Source organism: Balaenoptera ricei, chromosome 2, assembly GCF_028023285.1.
Source record: "Balaenoptera ricei isolate mBalRic1 chromosome 2, mBalRic1.hap2, whole genome shotgun sequence".
In the NCBI taxonomy this organism is placed as follows: domain Eukaryota; kingdom Metazoa; phylum Chordata; class Mammalia; order Artiodactyla; family Balaenopteridae; genus Balaenoptera; species Balaenoptera ricei.
Genome location: NC_082640.1, coordinates 146,386,927 through 146,408,715, shown reverse-complemented (window position 1 = coordinate 146,408,715; position 21,789 = coordinate 146,386,927). Strand labels below are relative to the sequence as shown.

At 40.9% G+C, this 21,789-nt stretch overlaps 1 protein-coding gene across 4 annotated transcripts in view; it reads right to left on the bottom strand.

The window, feature by feature from the left end:
* DAAM1 (dishevelled associated activator of morphogenesis 1) overlaps window positions 1–21,789 on the bottom strand; it is a 174,110-nt gene that overhangs the window by 66,573 nt on the left and 85,748 nt on the right. For all 4 annotated transcript variants that reach the window (XR_009500928.1, XM_059914323.1, XM_059914322.1 and 1 more), the window contains one exon: window positions 3,162–3,233. Coding sequence is in view for 3 of the 4 variants with exons in the window: in XM_059914323.1 (XP_059770306.1) it covers window positions 3,162–3,233 (72 nt within the window). In the remaining variant the exon portion in view is untranslated. The remainder of the gene's footprint in view (window positions 1–3,161; window positions 3,234–21,789) is intronic.

Genomic DNA, 21,789 nt, shown 5'->3' with positions numbered 1-21,789 from the left:
TGCATGCAGAAGCCACACACCAAGAAAGCCCAGGTCCCTCTGGAACACGCACTCTTTTATTATATTGTTTTCCACTCTTTAAAAGCCAGCAGATCACTCAGGGGTCCTTTAAAGAACAAAGCATTCTTGTTACGAAGCTTCCGTAAAGTAACTGAACTTGTTCCACAAAGGGCTTCACAGACCAGTAAGCACTGCGGTTCTCAACCTGGACTGCTTATCAGACTCTCCAGATGCCTGTCCCACCTCAGAAAAGCTGGGGGTGGAGGCATGGGTGGGATTACCAGGCCTCTTTCACGTGCCAAAGGATTTAAAAAACTGAGTTAGTGAGAGGCAAACTGGAAAGGAGTCTTTGAGCTTAGACTGATAGGTTTAAATTCCAGCTCTACCACTTCCAAATGAGATGACCTTGGGCAAGGTAACCTTTCTCTGAGTCTCAGACTCCTTATCTATAAATAGCACTTAGAGCATAGGGTGCTTGTAAGGATTTAAAACAGCATGTAGAGTGCCTGTTACATGAGGCACACTCAACAGCAGTAGCCGCTGCTGATGCTGAAGACAGTAGATGATGACAATGTGGATAAACGCCCCTTCGACAATTCCCAAAGCAGACAGCCAGAGAGCTTAGCTGCCAGGCCAGGAAAGGATCTGGAGGAATCATGTGCCTTTCCAGTCCCCAGGGATAATGTCTTAGGATTTCCGCTGTGTGCTGTCAGGAATTCTCCAGAGAGATTGGCTAGAACTATGGGGAGGATGTGGTGGCCACAGATAGGGTGAAAAAACCAGAAAACTCAGCATAGGGTTTCTGGTCTCATCAGGCCTCCTTGTTCCTTTACAGATGCAGGAGTGGTGAGGCCTCATTATTTCATCACCTGTTGTAATGCCTTCTACCCTTAACCCTGGAAAGATGCTGGCTCTGTCCTTCAAGGAGCATTAGAAAGCTCTGTGAGGTGTTTAACCCATAAAGAAGAGCAAAGTGACAATGTAAGAGCCTGGAAATGATACTCTTAGAGAGGGCTTTCGATTAGGAAGCAAATATAATTAAAATGTAGATGACTCATGAATGTAGCAAAACGTTGTCCAAGGAGCTAGATGAAGGAGAAAGGGAGGCTCTTGAAGAAGTGCCACATACCAGCACATCACACACCCTCTAGTGCAGGAAACAAGTCAGGCTGACTCCGGAAAAGGCATGGAGTAAGTCACTAAAGGACAAATTAACCTAACTGTCCCAAAATTTGAAGACAGGAAAAATCCATATTATTTAGTACTTCTCCATTGATAGAAGTGAATTCATTAACAAAGGAGCAACTTCCCTTGTTAGACATCAAATAAGGCTGAGTTAATTAGAAAGAGAGACAGCCTGCCTGATAGCTTGTTTTTTCCCTAACAGCCAAGAACAAGAATTTAGAAAATAGGGACTTCCCCAGTGGCACAGTGGTTAAGAATCCGCCTGCCAATGCAGGGGACATGGGTTTGATCCCTGGTCTGGGAAGATCCCACGTGCCGCGGAGTAACTAAGCCTGTGGGCCACAACTATTGAGCCTGCGCTCTGAAGCCCGCGCTCCACAACTGCTGAAGCCCGCACGCCTAGAGCCCGTGCTCTGCAACAAGAGAAGCCACTGCAATGAGAAGCCCACGCACCACAACGAAGAGTAGCCCCCGCTCACCACAACTAGAGAAAGCCGGCGCGCAGCAATGAAGACTCAACACAGCCAAAAATAAGTAAATTAAAAAAAAAAAATTCAGAAAATAAACTTTATGTGCAGGAATTGTAAATGACTCTATATTATAATTACTTAGGCGGATGTAGAAAAATCCCTGATGGTTATCACAAGCCTCATGTTCTGATAACATATTCATACAAATGCTGAGATCACCCTTTTCTCATCTTTGCTGTTGTGTAGAATGCCTGGTATAAGGATTTGGTGGTTATTTTCTGTTCTTTTCTGCTGTGCTTTTAGAGAAACCCTTGGGGCAAAAGCTTATGCAGTTTCTTCTATAATTTATACAGCCCTGTTTACCACGGTGCTTATTATTCATCATGTGACAGCAGAAGAAGCATCTTCAAAGAAAAAGCTAGAAAAGAGGAAGTTACTAAAAGTCAAGGCCTCTGAAAATTTAGCAAAAGTGTGAATGCTTCACATATAGTAGTCAGTTTTTAACTGTTGCAGCAGCAGCAGCAAAATATTAGACAATCTAGAATGTTTGTTCTAAGTGATAAGAAACGAATTCTCCACAAGGGCTCTGTGGATGGTAGGAAAGGGAGAGGTAGAGAAAGTATCATGGAAGCTATCATCTGCTTGAATATAATAAACTCAAAGTTGAGCCTAACAGATTAACTCTTAAAATCGTGTGTCCACGGAGGCAAAGACTGCTCTCCTGTGAGCAGCCTCCAATTTTTATCAATGTGAACAAGATTTAGGCTATTAAGGCTCAAATGTTGATGACATGTTTTCTGCTGTGCATTTTTGCTGGATCGACAGATGCCCCTCAAGCAGCTCAAAACTCTGACATCACACAGACATCCAAGTGATCAGAATGCATTATTTTAGACATTGAGCATGCATTTTCATCAATTACTGAACCAAAAATCCACATACTGAAGATTTCCCAAGGATATCTCAGCATTATCATTATTACGCCTTTCCATTAAACCACGTATTCCATGAAATTTTTTCTTATTTGTACGAGTAAAAGAGTACCTTCGTACCCTGTAAGATCAAGAACCCAGGAACTAAGTCCTCCGTTTAAAAAAAAAAAAAAAGGATGAGAACAGTGAAGGGATAGTTTCATTGTACTATTCTTAAATGGTATTAACTTTTAGAATGGTGCTGTCCTATCAAAGTTCCAAATGATTGGTAGGAACAATTGCAAGTTAAAGTTGAACAGAGGCCAGATTTATGATTACATTTCCTCTAATAACATTAAACTCACTTATATTTTAGTATGTGCTGATTTTATTTAAAACATACTGGAAAAAAATCATTTTGCCAAATACCACTCCTGCCTCCCCTTTCTCCCCAACACTGAGCATTTGGAATGGAGTTTGGAAAGATAATGACATTTGGTAGTTCTTACTCAAGTGAATATTTATTGTGCAACTGTGTGCTTTCTACTAAACTTGCATTTTAAACTGTGAGCTGAAGAACAGAAAAGATACCTACAGCAGCCATGGAATTGAGCTGATCAATGTAGAATTCAGGCCAACTTGTTGCTCCCTTGTTTTCTTCCTGGTCCTAAAGAGAAAGGAAAAAAAAAAAGTGATATACCACCAGATGTATATACACAACAGTCACAAGCACATCTGACTTCCAGAGCCTCTAGACGATGGGCCACACAAAACATTAGAAGACACTGAGATACAAGATATTTGTCTTTTAATGTTAGCTTTAAATCATCAGACTGTCCCCTTGATCAGGGTGGTCTTCCTGATCCAATTTCCACAGAGAGTGCTGAAGTCAGAATTAGGTGTGACAAAGGGGATATTTTCTGAACCAGCGTTCAAGGGGAGTTGACATGGGAACTTAGCCACACATGGTATGATGCTGTTTTCCTTCAGGGGCGCAATAACATTGGGAAGGGCTCTGTGTTTGTTGCAAGGACAAAGGATCTCTAGGTCCTGTGTCGCACTGAGGACGGTACTGCTGCACTACACGTCTGGATGAAGTCCACAAAAGAGGGAAAGCTGCCTTTAACCATGACCACAGGGGGCTTCCCTGGCAGCGCAGTGGTTAAGAATCCGCCCGCCAATGCAGGGGACACGGGTTCGAGCCTTGGTCCGGGAAGATCCCACATGCTGCGGAGCAACTAAGCCCGTGCGCCACAACTACTGAGCCTGCACTCTAGAGCCCGCGAGCCACAACTACTGAGCCAGCATGCTATAACTACTGAAGCCCACGTGCCTAGAGCCTGTGCTCTGCAACAAGAGAAGCCACCACAATGAGAAGCCTGCGCACCACAACGAAGAGTTGCCCCCGCTCGCCGCAACTAGAGAAAGCCCATGCACAGCAACGAAGACCCAATGCAGCCAAAAATAAATAAATAAAATAAATAAATTTAAAAATGACCACTGGACTTGGCCAATTGTTAACTGGACTTTTTTCCGTTAGTTTGTTCAGACTCCAGCAGACAGTAAAAATTTTGAAGAAAGGTCTCATTTGATGTTACCAAAAGTAGATGATACTGCTTCAGATGAGGAGGTAAAATAAAGCCCGACATTGGATGGAAGGTAACAAAATGAACACACATTAGTCCCAGGTCCAGCCCTCATGCCATGACAGCTTGTAAGTTTGAGAAAATGTAATATATCTGAACTGAAGAGAACTGAAACCCAAGGAATTCAGGAACCCATTCCTAAACCGCTCCAGTCAGTTCTGCATCTTACAAACCAGGGTGACTTGAAGCCAGCACCAGAGCCCCCAGGGCTTCTGTGGATGGGCGCTCTGTGCCAGCCTGAGCTCACACCTCCCCCCAAAATCAGGTGGCTCTGGCCTCTGCTCCACTGGAGCACTGAGTCCACTTGAAGTTGGCATTGTGGTGGGAGATTTCCATGCATGTTTGCAAACCTGTGTGGCTCCAAGTCATTTGTGTGACCAAACAAACTTGAAGGGGAAAATTTCAGCTCTTCTCTAGCTTCACATTCAGAGAACACCTTAGTATAATCGGCATCTCCTGTCCCCTTGGAGAAGAGCTGGGCCAGGTACACGGAGCTGCTACCGGACAATGAAGTAGTTACTACCTATTTACTGTGTCAGGATCCCCATCCTTGGGATAACGGCTTCAAGGTAGGGCTATTAATTTCAGTCCTACACTTTACTTAAAAGAAAAGAAACAAACTTTCTCTAAACAAATCTTTCTAGGCAGGTCTACTCTGGTGAGATAAAAGAAACAATTTCAAAACTATTCTTTAAGTAGTCACGAAAAGGGGGCAAAGTAACTGTTGCTTACTGTGCCTTGAAAGCTGGCAGTAACTGATACCTGAACTCAGGGAGTTGCATGAATTTCATCTGGAGACTGAACATCCCAGATGATGGGGACAAAGGCTACAGCAGCAGCTTTGAAGTTGGACTGGATTACACTTCCGTGGCTTTAAAAAGCTTAGGAAATCTGATGAGTTTTTAGAACAGCCCCTGATTATTATTTAACATGTTAATAAAATAGCTACAATGGCAGCGTAAATGTTGAACACTTCTCTCCTATTAAAATGGAGTATTAAAGTTAGCAAAACCCCACTGTTACCAATGTTTTCAGCAAGCCAAAACCCACAGTGATATTCAATGGTATTTGAACCTATAAAATGAGACAGAAGGTGCTAGATCTTTCTAGTCCCTCAATCTAGGGCAAATTTCCAAAATTACGACAAAATCACATCCCATGTCTGGGGTCCCATGAGAGCCTGATGTAAGCTATTAAGTCCTGGTTACTGGAAAGAGATCATTTTAGAAGCTTAAGATTAGTATACAGAGAGAAATCTCTACACTCTGAAAATGCTTTTAAAATAATGTAAACAGATTAAGAGTAGATCTAGATACTGCCTTCAAAATAAGGGGAAGAAAGCTTCATTTTTATTTTACATGACCCCAGTGCTGAGAAAATCAAATGAGCTAACATATGTGAAAGCTTCTCGTAAAAATACTAAGTGTTATCACTACATCCCTGAGGGGGGGAGGTGGTCCTCAGAGTTCTTCATTTTAGCAGTGCATTCCCCTGGTCCTTCCATACAGATGTGTGCTACAGTAGCCAAGAGAAGCTCATCCCTGTGAACCAAATCTCCCCCTCCTTTGTGTGGCTTCTGGAGTCTGCAGTGATACACAGACACAGGCCAGAAGGATCTTAACGCAATTGTTCTCCGAGGTCCCTGAAAGAGCACCAGACACAGAGACTTGCCAAGGGGGAGACTTTCTCCTAAAAAGTCCATGAAAGAGGTGGCTGATGGAAGGGTAACATGTATAATATTCCTGGAAGGTTGGGTCCTCCGTATTACTAACCTCAAACACGTATTATTCTTTGAGTCATCTGTCTTGGTTCTATTTACTTGTTCTAGAGAAACAAGTGGAAAAATACACAAGCTTGTATAAACTGTATTACTGTAGGTGTAATAGAAGCAACTGTAATATCCAGCACATACAGAGCTTACCACGCGTCAAACGCTGTTCTAATCACTGCGCTCTTCATTTAATCTACCCTGTGAGGTAGGTGCTGTCATTATACTCATTTTACCGAAGAGGAAACAGAGGTAAAGGGAGGACAGATGTGTTGCTAAAGGTCATCCTTCTGGAAATTCAGAGGCAGTGGGAAAGAATCATGACAACCTCTTTCCTAAGATTAGACCTCAGGTTAACCACAAGCAATACACATTGAGTGCAAAGCTGGCTTTTCACTCTTCACCACTTCACTATAAGAGACTCAAACATGGTTAGCGGCCAAAAATGAGTTCACCTCTCCCTAAACCCTTAGTGCTACTTTTGCTACATTCAACATTTCTGAATATTATTCTAAGGCCTGATGTCTTACCCGGGCTACCTCTGAACCCTCTCTCTAGACTTTCTGTGGGAACTCTTCTGCCCCACTATCAACACCTCATCTATCTTTGTAATGTATGCATGCAGACAGCACTTAAGAAGCTTTTCCCTAACCTGTTCTCCCGTTCTGTTATACACCTCATGTTATCGGCTGTCTTCATGGGGATTTCTCAAGAGCCCCTGAAGATGAGCCCATAGCACTGACCAGCTGTGGACACTGAAATTGTAAACAAAACCCTCCCTAAACCATACACATCTAACCCTACTTTTGGCAACCTATTTCAGTGATTCCGTTAGAACTTTTCTCTGATAAGCAAGAATATTGCCTTCATTCTGTTCTTTTAAAAAGTTGCTTTTCCCCTCTCTTTTAAAACAGATTGTAGGTAAGCCTTAAAGACACCTAGAGGAGGTTGTCCTATGGGAATACAAGTTCTAGCAATCACATTAAATGCTCTTTTCGTTCTACCTACAGAATGGATAATTCATATTAATATCTAGTTTTGTTTCTTCTTGAAATGTAATAAGCATTTAAGATATATGCCTATCTTTACAGGGTCTATTAGATTAATTAGAATTGAATTGATATAAACATTTTATGTTATTAAATTCTCCACTGATAACTGGTTTTTGAGAATATGTGTAAACATCACTTATATTCAGAGAGACGGTATGATGGAAAAATGACCAGATAGGCCAGGCAAAGATGAGGTTCCAGAACTTACTTGTTGGTTTATTCAATCAGCATCTCTTGCTAAGCTTGAATATCTTTGGGCCTTGTTTTTCTTCTGTTCAAAATAAGAGGTGAGACTAGACCATTTCTAAAGTCCCTACAAGCTCTAAGAGTCTACATGCCTCTAATAGTGAGATGCCATGGAAAACACAGTTTGTTACTATATTTAGTTTGAGGGCCCAATTTCTAAAATCAGTAATTAAAAAAAAAAGTTATGTTGTTCAGTGACTAAGTTACAAAACCCTTAACTTTCAACAGCTAATTCCTTTACAAGGTAATTAGAGGGGGAAAAAAACTCCTCAACGTTAATTATTTTATTATTTCTCTAATCCAACTCATCCTGTTTTCTTAGTAGCTTGATAGTCATCAATAAGAGAGTATTCATGGACAAAATTTCCTGCTGGATGGGCACTTTGACACTGCCTTTGTTTTCAACCTGCACTGACTACAGCTTTAACCTCTTTTCTTGGTTTTCCACTTTGCTCCTACAATCTCAAACTCTGAAAAAACAAAACAACAAAACAAAAAAACTCTTTGCTAGTAAGGGAACTTGTACAGTGCAAGGGACCTTCAAGAATGTTGATTTTTTTTTTTTTGTTTTTGTTTTTTTAAATCAGGCTCTAATCAACCAACTCATTCAGAAGGTAAAGAAATACATAGTCTATTTCTAACCTCACTTCATTTCCGACTGACACATTATTCACTCCATATCTCTGGTCAGTGGCTACTAAAAAAAAATCCAAGAGATCCTCCCCCATTCTCTTTAAATGTTCGACAGTACATTTGTTTTTCTCAGCATCAGTTTGCCCATAAGAATAAATTTTGCATTATTCATTTGTTTGCACTCTTTCTGAAGTAAGCATTCACAGCTCTATCCCAGACTTCTGTCTCTCGCTTCACTATCCTCTCTCTTTCAATCCAAGCTGACTGTATTCCACTTCTTCTACCACCATCAACAGACAGGCATTTGAATCCTCAGCTACTCACTACCTTAAGTGACTTCTAGGCAGGCAAGGTAAGAAACCTCTGCATGTGACTCAGTTTTAGTTTCCTTTTCTGTAAAAGGGGTGCCTACCTCATAGGGTCATTGTGAGGATTTAATAAGTTAATACAAGTAAATAAAGCTCTGGGAACACTACACACAGAAGTGCTCAATAAATGTTAGCTAGGATGATAATGATACCCTTTAAGGATCTCCAGCTATGGCTATGCTAAGTCCTTGTTACTAGGACTGAAAAAATTGGAGCAGTTTGGAGGTAAATTTTGTCAGTAATTGTTCACATTTAAAACACACACAGCCTTTGTCAGTCTACTTTCAGGAATTTAGCCCATGATTACACTTGCACAGATACATATTACAAAGATTTGTTTCACTGCAGTGCTGTTTGAATTAGCATATAATAAAGTTAACAAGTATATGGAAAGGGGAATGGTTGAATAAACTACTTTGTAGCAGTAGCAAAGAATGAAGTAGAGTTGTGTAATGATATTAAAAATGACCAAGTATATTATGAAGGGAAAAAAATGCTTCAAAATATTATTTTCCATCTATAGAAAAAATATGTACACTACAGACAAACATTTCTGGAAACAGACATAATAAAATTTAACAGTGGCTACCCCCTGGGTAGCAGTAGGAAAAGTCTTTTACTTATAAACTTCTGTATGATTCAAACTGTCATTGTACTAAGAATATGCACTATTTTCACAATTAAAATAGAAGTAAGTTTGAAAGCATTACGTGTTCTGTTAGGACAAGAGCTTTGCTTTTTCTAATGTTCTGTGTGACATGAACAACATCAGGTCGAGACTCTGCAACATTTGCGGTGTTTCTGTTCTCTATCCCTGGGGCACCCCTCTGCTCCCTACAGCAAATTATTTTAAAACATTTCTCTAATTATCTTCTCTTACTGGATTTTCTATTTCTAAAACAGACTATTAACCCTAATATCAGCTGTTTATGCAGAGAAAGAAATTGAATGATCTGGGCTAATATTTATGTACCCAAAGCAGGCTAACATTTTCTAAAATTTCCACACTTACATATTTGTGTTGCAAACAATTTCTTGGTAGCAGCTGAAGTCTTTCAGTGACATAAGTGGGTCTCAAAGTGCAGTTTAAACATTAAGTCTTTTTTTAAAAAATTAATTAATTAATTAATTTTTAAATTTATGGCTGTGTTGGGTCTTCGTCTCTGTGCGAGGGCTTTCTCTAGTTGTGGCAAGCGGGGGCCACTCTTCATCGTGGTGCGCGGGCCTCTCACTATCGTGGCCTCTCCTGTTGCGGAGCACAGGCTCCAGACGCACAGGCTCAGTAATTGTGGCTCACGGGCCCAGCTGCTCCGTGGCATGTGGGATCTTCCCAGACCAGGGCTCGAACCCGTGTCCCCTGCATTGGCAGGCAGATTCTCAACCACTGCGCCACCAGGGAAGCCCCTAAACATTAAGTCTTAATGTAAAGAATACTTCTTTTGAAATTACCACAGGGAAAATTTCCAGTAGGATCAAGTAATAATATGTAAGACCTGGTACAGTTTTTCTTTAGTTTAAGATGCTCTTAGAAGGCCCAAAATAGGCTGTGCAAAGGTCAATCAATTGTAAAGGACACGTTCTTGTGGTTGTTCACTAGACCACAAATCACAGGCAGAAGCAACATGCACTTGGCCAACAAAGGCCATAAATATCCATTCAGTTACAAACCCATGAGGTTCTTAGATAATACTTGTTAGGAAATAAAGACACACTATTTAACCGTCTAGATCGGCTAAAAATCTTCTATAGCGATATATAATAGTACCATTAACTCAAAAACAGTAGAGACAAACTAAAGTTTAACTAAATGAATTTCAACAGCAGAAAGGTACTATTTCAGTATGATACAAAGTAAACTTCATTCTGATAATGTTCATTACAGGACAAAGGCAGCTAAACACTAATAAAAACCTGTTCCGTTTTTAAAGAAGATTCTCTTAGAAAACATGTTAACAATGATCATATAGGCTCAAGAAATGCTACACCTTGTTAATGATCAAAATAGTCACCTGTCGCATTAAACTGTTATTCATATTCTGGATTTCATGGGTTCAGCCCCATATACTAATGAACACAACAGATGTTAAATAAATTCACTCTATACCTAGAATTTTTATAGAATACTAGGCAGAAAGGGCCAGACAGGTTAAAATATTTTATTCTATTAGGTATGTCTCCATGATGTGTGTGGCATCTAATAAACTCAAGTGAATGATAGGAAACGGATGACAATGTGGGTGAGACCAGGTCCAAGGAACAGGGAAGGAAGAGCAGGTAGGATGGAAGATGGAAAAATATTTTGCAGAAGGCCTTGCTAATGACTTCTGCTAACTTTCCCTTCTAGCTCAATAGTAGTATAATTAGCATCTTCTTGAAAGATGGCCATGATGAAGTATGGTACAGCCAGCTTCTTCTGTAAAGGGCCTGATCATACATATTTTAGGCTTTGTAGACCACAGTCTGTTGCAACTACTCAGTTCAACTCTGCCCTTGTACAGCGTGAAAGCAGCTATAGATAACACTTAAAGAGTGAGCCCTGCCATGTTTCAGTAACACTTTATTTACAAAAACAGGTTATTGGCCAGATTTGACCCACGAGCCATAGTTTGCCAAACCCTGTGCTATATTAAGCTTGGCTCTCAAGAGAGCGGGAGTACATCAAAATTCTTACTTGATCACCAAATATTTTCCATGCTTTCTCCTCTCCTCGAAGCCACTCTATGTCCAATAGCCCCAGTTAAAAGTTAGGATGAGCACATAAGTGTGTGGAACTTGCCCAGTAATGTGCACTTTTGCAAGAGAAGGAGCAGGACCTGCCATGCCTGAAAAGTCTACCTTCTTACCAAGCTCGCTGCTTCCTGAAATCTCATTTTTAAAAACAGCACAGAATCATTAGGTCCTTTAAATCCTCATATTTGCCTCCAACTCTTTCCCTCTTGTTCTTCTTTCATCGGGAAGAGAAAACCCTGTAGGGTCCACAAACCTGAATTCCTGAGACAGTAGTTTTACTCAGTCCTTCCAGCACTTACGTCTGACCCCTAGCAGTGGGCTGAAACCATATCCTATAACCGAAGTTTGCCAAAGGCAGGCAGTTGGTTTCAAAAAATACTTCCTATGTTGTCACATTTCAAGATAGTCATGTGGTTCCTGGGACTGCCAAGCCTGGTTACATTTTTTGGCCACTGCCACAATTACACATCAAATGCATCTGCTGCCCAAATCCGGTTGGGCCCACACAAGGACTGATTACAGAACAGCAGTTTCTGCGTCTGCCAGGAAATCCAATACCTCCTCCTAAGCCTAGAATGTCAGTCATTTTCTGGAAAGACTGGAGGGTGACTCGAAATAACAATGGCTTTCACATTTAGCATTTAGAATCACAGAAGAAGAGCAAACTTCCTTCCCCATTTTTCCTAATGCTACAAAACATCTGTATGTTTTTAAGGCAAGCCATCACGGAATTATATAGCTAGGTCTTTGACCCTAGAGACACCCTAGTTTGAGTTTCTCCTCACAGGGATCCCTTATAGAAGGTCACCGGCAGGTGATCGATCATATGTTCTCTGAAAGAAGGCTTCAAGGGTACACAATTGTTTGGAACCAGCACTCTCATCGACTGTCAGAAAATTCACCTCATAACTGAATTGACAGATGTCTTCTTGTAACTTCAAGCACTTGTTGGCCTTAGTTTTGCCCCTGGGAACTACATGGAATAAGTCTAATTTCTCCTATGAACAATAACCCAGCAAATATAGAAATGATTTGAATAAAGCTATGATGTCCTCCCAAAGTCATCTCCTAACCAGGCCAAAAATTCTCCACTGACTGAATAGCAAATGTTTACCTTCCTCAATTCATAAATAAGTCTCAAATTTTCCATAAGGTCATCACACCCTCATGTCTACTACTTGAAAAAATAACCCCAATACATCCATCTGAATTCCTATGAAAGGGCTCTTCTCACATGCTTGTCGGTGATGTTCAACTCTACATGGTCTCTACTGAGAGGGCACTGGGAAGATATCCGACCAGAATGTCTCTCCAAGGGCAAACAGAACAAGTTCTTGCTTTCCTGATGGTCCACAAAAAATAACATTTTTGATTTAGAATAAAAGATACATGAAACAGAGGTCAACACGGATAGTCCTTGTTTTATCAAGCATACATATTTTAACAAAGTTAGACATAAACTCAATAGTAAAATTGGGTTTCTTACTCTAAGATTGAGGACACTATCTCTAAAACATAAATATAAGTTAACAGAAATGAAATAGAACCTAGGCTCACTAGCCGCCAAGAAACTTTAGGGAAGCTTAGGCTCCTTTAGGGCACTGTTTTTCAGGTCTCTGGATTATACATCTGCTGTCCCTGTTTCCCTGCCTGTACGTGCATCCCTTCAACATCATAGGAGCTTCTTCCACGTATGAAGCCTGACACCTCTTCTGACCTCCTGAGCTCTGCTTCTTCCCCTTCTTTGGTGCATGCAGATACAAAGTTCAGTAAAACTGATATACAATGCATGTTTTCTCATAGAGGGCTTCCCACTATCATACGATGTACTCGTTTAAAATTTGATTAAAGATCTCAGATTACTTAAAATAAGGTAGCCCCTCTATCAGTTCTCCCTGAGTTAAAATTCTGTACTGATAAAGGATAATTTTTTTTAAAGGTAAAATCATGGCATGAACTCAGGTCAAAGATTTTGTTGAACTCATTAATAAATGAGAGAGAACCAGTAAGATGTTACAACAGGTTCAAAAGAAAATTCAAAGAGCAAAGATATGTATGAACATTGGTTTACAAATAGATGCAAAACTGGTCAATACGGCAATAATCAATTGCATCAGACACAAGTCACTTCAATGGACAAGAATCATTTGCGTTGCTATCAGTTTTTTTAAAACAATTTGCAGATTTGTTAAATAGCTCAAAGATAGTGAAAAGTGGAGATCACTCTGAAGAGTGCTATAGACAGAACATTCAGCATTTTTTTCTGGCATTTCAATATAACTACAGTTTAGCAAAATAAAATATGTATGACTAGTACTGCCTGGTTGAAGAGGACGCAGTCTACAAAGGTGTTAAGGTGGAAGCCAAGCTGTATGACTAACACCTTGCACCAGACTCTCACACCTAAATTACACAAATGCTCAGGCTTGCCCAAAGCTCTTGCTGAAGAACACCTACCCCATCCTGACCACTTCACCTCAATTCTACCTGTTTCCGTTGCCTTGTCTAGTCTGTGTGGCATGGTTTCTATTTGTGCATCCCTGAGTCTCTGACTTGAAACCACGGAGACTATTCTACTCTATCCCCCTTATACCCACAGATGCACCTGGTCTTCTATCCTCTCCAGAAATTTGCTGGGCAAATAGCTGGAGTACTTCTAAGAGACTTCTTGTACTGCTCACCAAAAAAAGCAGTGAACTCAGTGAGTTTAGACCCTCTCCCCACCTCCCCTAACCCCACCCCCAGCCAGAAAGAAAACTACACTTGACCACTGTTCCCTTAAAAAAAAAAAAAAATCAGGCTTGTGCTACTTCTCAGCCAGCTATCATTTTTGTTCTCCCCAAAATCACCTACACCAGAAAAGCAAGAAAAGAGTGCCACTTTAAAGACATCTAGTCTCTCTGTGGGAACCCCAGCAGTGAAACAAAGAGTAACAATGTGACTCTGAGAGTAAAGAAGCCAGCTGCATTTCTTAAACAGCTCAGAGGCCCAGCCTGTTTCAACACCCTCTTCTTTCCTGAAAAAGCCTTGGCTGACTTTACAGAATTGAAATCTTAAAAGTCGTATGCTACAGGATCCTGGGGGAAAATGCATTTCATGTGCTAATATAGTTAAGAAAATAGCCACAATCCTTACCTAGAACTAAAAGCTGAGACTTTACAGTCCACTTTCCAAACTACGAGACATTTATTTTATTTATTTTAATAAGTCACTTCTTTGGCAAAGCACTTCACGCACGGAATATGACTGGAGCCTAAACATCTCAATCAGTGTAACTCCAACATCTGAAGCCAATTTTAGATGACAATTTCCCTTCACTTTCACGGCAAAGAAAAAGAAACAGGCTCCAATTATTGTTTTCAGAAATGATACAAGTCCACATCCCCCTGTTGCCTATGACACAAAGGTGTGTAATGACATAAAACAAATTACTTCTATGTAGCTTGTTAAGAGTCAAGTCTTTGACCCATGTGTCATCTGGGAGTGCTACAGACCCAGGTACAATTTAGTCCAGCTGGTTGGTAAATTAACATGTTTGGACACACACCACTAAACCCTCACGCAGTGTGGAAATCCAATCAGTGGTGTCAATGGCCTTTGTTGCCTCACATCTTGCTACCAGATTTGCTACCAGACCAGCCTTTCAGAATGTTGTAAAGCGGGTTTTGATGTTCTGTAACCTGCTCTTGGGAAAACAATCAAAGTGTGTTTATGATTTGCAATATAATGCTTAACACGAGGCCATAAAGAGAGGACTTTGGAAAATAGTAATTAAACTATGAAGAGAATCAGGGGAAACAGTGAGCCCGTAAAAGCATATTCCATTCAGGGAAGCATTCTCAGGATGCCTGTGAAAAATGCTACGGCAGGGTTAACTGTCCCCTAGAAGGAGAGTCATAACCATATTTCTGATTTTAAGCCATCATTGGCTCTACAGAATACTACTGAATTAATGACAGCATTTTTTGGCAAAAGAAAGAAAAAAGAAAAGCATCAGTTGGAAGATGTCACTGTCTCAGAAATGTCTAAATGTGAGAACGTGGGGGAGTACATCTTAGAAACTGAGGAGACATAAACTGCTTTTCCTGACATACGGGGACAGATGAAAGGATGCCATCTTAAGACTGCTCCAGTCAAATGCTGTTCCATAGTGCACTGAAGAATAACAAGAGAATTTAAGACACTAATTTAAAGTTGGTATTCTTTGGTAGACTTTGTACTGTAACCCGTTTCTAGTTCCACACATTACTTGGTTCCCGGAGTGTAAGGAATCTGGAGAACTCTGCATAGAAGCTATTAGTGGCACATTCTAACTTACACTGGAAGCTCAAAGCTTCTTCCTACTTCCCAAAAGGGAGAGGCTCTGAAATGCACCAACCGTAATGTGGATTCAATAACATTAGGTGTGCCAGAGCTATTAGTGAAAAGAATGAAATGAATATATATAGAAAAAACTCAGGAAAAGTGGCTTTTTTCCTTCTTTGATCTCTCTTACAAAGTGGATACTTCCTTCTACTGATGTCTTTCATAAACCTATCTCCTGGAGACGGTGAAGTCAGGCAGGCTTTGGGTGGTCTTTTTATGAAAGTAAGTGCCATAGCATCTAGAGAATCTGAGAGAACCAGGGAGAGACGCAAAGGCAAGAAGCATGGAATGTGATACTTATGTACAACCATAATCTAGGCACAAGAGTAGCCTTCAAGGGCAAAGGAGGGTACATATCTGCTACAAATGCCACATTCTCCCACCATGTGTCAGGGCAGACAGTGCTATTCAATTACCACACTATCTGTACTGAGATCCTTCATAACCTCCAAATGCTTCTCACAGTGCTCCAGGCTTCAACCCCTACTTGTTTAGAGTTAGTAATCAACATAAATCTTTTTGCCATCTCTGCTTGGAGTTATTCATAGTGCACTCAGTTAACCAGGGAAGGAAGCCACAGTCCAAAGGAAAACTGAAACAAAGGATGTGCGTTGGTCTGGAGTGTCTCATGAGCTACATGTCCCTGGGCTGGTGATAACTGGAACAGGCAGCCAGTCCTGAATTCTCATATGTGAGCCACAGTGATACCCCTTTCCAGAGATATAGTGATAGCTGAGAACACTCATTTAATGTGCAATTCTACACCTGCAGACTGCAGAATTTTGGAAATGCAATGGAGCTGTGCCTATGGGCTTCGACACACAGGCAAGGGGCTCAAAGGGCCTCACATAGTTGCATTTGGAAACTTGGTCCACAATAGCACTGTTGACAAGTACTCTATGGCAAAGACTGAGAGCTCCGAGATTGTCATGTACTCCAAACTCTGCAATCAACACCTGATGGAATCTGTCCTGTAGCCGAGCTGTCAAAAGGAATCTGCTTAAGAATTAAGATTTGGAAGCCAAAGATAGCCGCTCTGCGGTAGCTGAGAACGACTGCCCTCCCAGGGCCTCCATTCAAACCCACAGCTCCAAGTCTCTTCCAGTGACTGGAGCCGAAGCAGGAGTGTTCTCCCCACAGTGGGGCACCGATGCAGGCATGAGTGACAAGTACAGAGTGAAAGCTGTGGTGTGTGCTTCTCTAGCCCCCATTCCAGAGGGGAAAATAGAGCTCCACGGGACACACAACCCCCATTCTCCCCATGACTCCATATTAATTGGTTTGTCCAACTAAGATAACTTACTTTGTCTCAGCTATATTTTGCTTATTTATTTTTATTGTTCTTTGAAAGACTATAAGTGAACGTAAAACACAGGGTCATTCTCTTCCACCCTCTTCCATCCTGGTGTTCCCTAATTAGAGGGAAAGCAAGGCCTTGGCTAAAGGGTGCTACTCACTGAAGAAATGCAAGTATGAGGAAGCACAAAAAGAGAGGTGGCATCCACAAAGGAGATGCATGGAGGATGGACAGACAGTGAGTTACCCATCTCAGTTACTCAATATCTGAAGGAACCAAGGAGTACAAGAAAGGGGAGAGGCTTTCATAATTTGTATAAAGAGATGACTGAGATAAAGGTGCTCTGGTTAGAGGAGAAGAAAGAGACCAATTGTGTGCTTTCCCAGCCACCGCCAACATGCCTGTTTGTGCAGACGTGCTGATTCTGCACCTGCACTTTAGTCACCCACCAGGGAGGTGGCGGATACCTCAGAGGAACTTCCTGTGTTTGGTGATGGCATATATCAGTCAAAAGCTGGCTAAAGATGGAAACACAGTTTGCCTGGGTCTGGACCTGAGGGTGCAAAGAGGTCTAGAGGAGAGGAAGAGTGAACCACACACAGAGCAGTTTCCTTTGTAGACAAACCAAATAAACATAATGCTGAGTGAATTGTCCATTTTTAGGTACTTGTAACATTTTGTACTTTGGTCCGGCTTTAAAGATATTTGAATGGAATGCTTTCATTTTCTAAACCTTGGGTTTTTCTTTTTTAAATGAAATGTTTACTTCCTATTCCAGGAATTTTTACTTTAATTTGATTGGCTAAGGTATATGGGAGAAAACTGAAGAACTTTAATGACAGTGTCCTGTACCTGAAACATTCAAACTTACATAAAATGATTGATCAGGGCAACCAGACACTAGTTCCATCCCCTCAGACAATCCCAAGCCCTCAGATGGTTGGCAACTAATTCATTGCAGGTATAAACTATTACAATGACTTTGGAGAGCAATTAAAGGTAAAAATGTTCAAACCAAATGACCCAGTAATTACATGTCTAGGTGCCTATCCTAGAGAAATTATTGAACACATACACAAGGATGTTCACTGCAATTTTTTTTAAATAATGAAAACTTGGAAATAGAGATTATCCAAAGGGGGGATAAAAATAATTAAACTGTGGCATGCTCATATAATGGAACATTATATCGTAGTTAAAATGAAGAGATACCATATATTGTCTATGAATATACACATTCAGAGTAAGATAATATATATAGGCAAAGAAAAAAAATATATATCACCTTCAGAATAGAGGTCACCTTTCGGCTTCAACTATATTTATAATGTTTTATTTCTTTCTTAAAAATCCATGGTGAGTATGATAAAATGTTAGCATTTGTTAAATGTGGGCGTTTCTTACATTCTGTACTTTTTTGTGTACATAAAAACTTCACACACAGAAAAAATAATCAACCAGGAAGTACTAGTTTATTGCATGATTGAGTAGAAAGTTATCAGAAGTTTGTTAGTTTTCTTTTTTAGAAATTTTAGAGAATGCCAATTTATTGGAACCCAGAATGTCCGCTCTGGTAATTAGGTTTAAGACTCCTAACAATAGCAGCCACTGTGAAAAACAGCATGGAGGCTTCTCAAAAAACTAAAAAGAGAACTACCATATGACCCACTCCTGGCTATATATCCAAAAGAACCAAAAACACTAATTTGAAAAGATACATGCACCCCAATGTTCACAGCCACATTATTTACAATTGCTAAGATATGGAAGCAACCCAAGTGTCCATCGACAGATGAATGGATAAAGAAGATGTGGTACATATACACAATGGAATAGTACTCAGCCATAAAAAAGAATGAAATTTTGCCATTTGCAGCAACATGGATGGACTTGGAGGGCATTATGCTAAGTGAAATAAGTCAGACAGAGAAGACAAATACTGTATGATATCACTTATACATGGAATCTAAAAAATACAACAAACTAGTGAATATAACAAAAAAGCAGCAGACTCACAGATAAAGAGAACAAATTAGTGGTTACCAGTGGGGAGAGGGGCCAGGTGGGGTAGGGGAGTAAGAGATACAAACTACTAGGTATAAAATAAGCTACAAGGATATATTGTACAACACAGGGAATATAGCCAATATTTTATAATAACTATAAATGGAGTATAATCTTTAAAAATTTTGAATCACTATATTGTACACCTGTAACTTCTGTAGTATCGTACATCAACTATACTTCAATAAAAAGACTCCTAACAATAACAGTATCTTCAACTGTGTTGAAACGTTCTTTTATTATTTCCTCAACACTGACATTTTGTTTTTTTAGCTTAATTTCAGAAATCATACAGCTAGAATGCACTATTGGATTACAATGCTGCAACTCTGAACAAGTTTTGTTGCTGAGAAGAGAACCTGTAAACCCAGTTCATTTTGCCCTAGTAAGTTACTCATTTGTGAAAATTGACTTGTTTAATGGAACCTCTTGGTGTTGTGTCCTACAAAGGGACTTTCCCCCATTGCAAAAATAGCAGTTGCAATGTTTTCATCTAAAAATATTCTTTCATTGTCTTATTTTGAAAACTGAAGATATTTATCAACCACTTACCTTTCCTAGGCCACAAAGAAGGAATTTTAATGTTGTTTGCAAACCCAATGAAGTGAGCGTCTCCACGGGCTGCCGTGGGAAGCAGGGACTGAGTGCTGCGGTGGCACGTGGGTGAAAGGAAGAAAGAAGGGGACTGGGGTCTGACTTCCTCTTGGCCTCCATCGTCCAAGACGTAAATTAAGGGTGCTCCTGAAATCAGATTCAGAGCTCTACCCAGAAGTTAAGGGACTGCCCGTTGACTACCATTGCCCTAGAACTGTTGAATTAAATGGGGCCCCTTTTTTCTGATGCTCACAATAAAGACTTTCTTGGTTTCTTCCCTTATTTTACACAATGTATCCTCCCATCTTACTATTTCCACCTCTGAAATGTCCTGTGAACAACTAAGGGAGAGGTGCTTTTGAAATCCTCACTACTGTTCTGAGAAAACCAGGTATCATTATTTACCAATATGGAGCTGAATCCCAGGCTAGCATGAACGTGAACAAGCAGAAACTCAGTCCATACCACTGTTCCAATTATTGTCACCATCACTGACATTGCCAGTGATCACAGCTAACACTGACATGTCCCAAGTTCTCTGACAACTTCGAAATCATATTTTCTCAGTTTTCACAACAAGCTTACGAAACTGACCTCACTGTACAGACGAGAAGAGAGAAATGAGAGGGGTTAAGAAATACGTCCCAGGTCACACAGTTAGAGAATCAATGGGGTATCCTGCCTTCTCAGCTTACCCTTTGGATGGCCTTTGACTATGCAAAGTCTTTCTCATAGCTATTACTCGGCTTCTATTTATCTTAGAAAAAATAGTGTCAGACACATTATGCTACAGTTTAGAACAACTGTGAGGGATAAACATAATTTAGGAAACCTGCAGGCAGATCCATTAATGGAAGGACATTTGGAGACAATCCACCCCAAGGGGAGGTTCTCTCACTGGCAGTATCTCAAGCCTGAAAAACAGAGAACTCTACAGAACCAGAGTATAACATCCCAACAGAAGAATCCAGAAGATGTCCGCTCACTTCACCAAGCACCAAAGAAGAAAGGTAGATATGTTTTGGTTCATTCTATGGGCAAGTTTGCTCACTGCTTCTTCATTAATGAAGCTGAGTCAACATTAATGAAAACACAAACTGTGAGTTCAGGACCACCTGGACACTCCATGGCAGGGGTGGCAGTAGGCACAGCTGGAATGATAGAATTGGTAACACTGGGAGGAAAAAATGCCCCCAAACTGGTATTATTAAACAAAGGGATTATAGGAAGAGGAGACAAATAAATATTCATGAACCAACTGCCCCCTTTTTTAAAAAAAATAAATTTATTTTACTTATTTATTTTTGGCTGCATTGGGTCTTCGTTGTTGCGCGCGGGCTTTCTCTAGTTGTGGCGAGCGGGGGCTACTCTTCGTTGCAGTGCGTGGGCTTCTTATTGCAGTGGCTTCTCTTGTTGTGGAACACGGGCTCTAGAGTGCAGTAGTTGTGGCTCACGGGCTTAGCTGCTCTGCGGCATGTGGGGTCTTCCCGGACCAGGGCTCGAACCCGTGACCCCTGCATTGGCAGGCAGATTCTTAACCACTGCGCCACCAGGGAAGCCCCCAACTGCCCTTTATTGGGGTACAACTTTGGTTTAAGGGCTGCCAGAGGCAGAGAATCCTCGAATTTTGTACTCCAATTCTAAAATCTGGTGCTCATTTTGATAGTACTGGCTTTTGTAACAAAAAGAAAATAAAGACAGAAAATGGGTCACTGGCTATTAGATCATGCTACTTAGCAGGGAAAGGGCCATGAGAAACATGCCTTTAGTGGATTTCTGGGCAGAAAGCTGAGGCCATCTCATCAGGTCCAAGAATCACCAAGTTTTCACAGTTACTGCCTAAAGAGATCAATGGTATTGAAAAACTCTGGGTGGTTTACAGATTCACCTTTGTTTTAATCCTCCCAGGGAAGAGTAAATAGAGAAAGTAAAGGGCCCCTGAGCTAAAGAAAAAAAAAAAAAAATGCTAGGGTTGTCTCTACAGCACAAGCACTGGTTGCATTTTAAATAATATTTATTTTTCCCCCTTATTTCAAAGAGCAATATGTGGTGGCTTTGTAATGTTCAAGTTAGCTAGGCTGAACCAACTTGCCTACATCCTTTCTTGTATCTTTCTGCATAGGGTGAGCCACAAGAGACACTCAAGGGAGACGCGGAGGGTGGCAATGAAGCAGCAGCCATTTTGTAGTCCAGAGGCATTGTTCTTTATCTGCTGGCTCACCTCACTGGTGTGGAACAGCAGGCAGGTTTGCGACCGCTCCACCTTCCCCTGGATCCTCCTCCAGCTTCTCCTGGGCCAGGGGTGTGTGTGTGTGTGTGTGTGTTTGTGTGTGTGTGTGTGTGTGTGTGTGTATTGAGCTCCATGACTAATGGCTCAGGCTTCTGCAGGACACCCACTCCAGGTTCAGGCAGTGAGAACTACCACAGGCTCCAGCCTGTCCCTGTGGGTTCCAGGCTGTC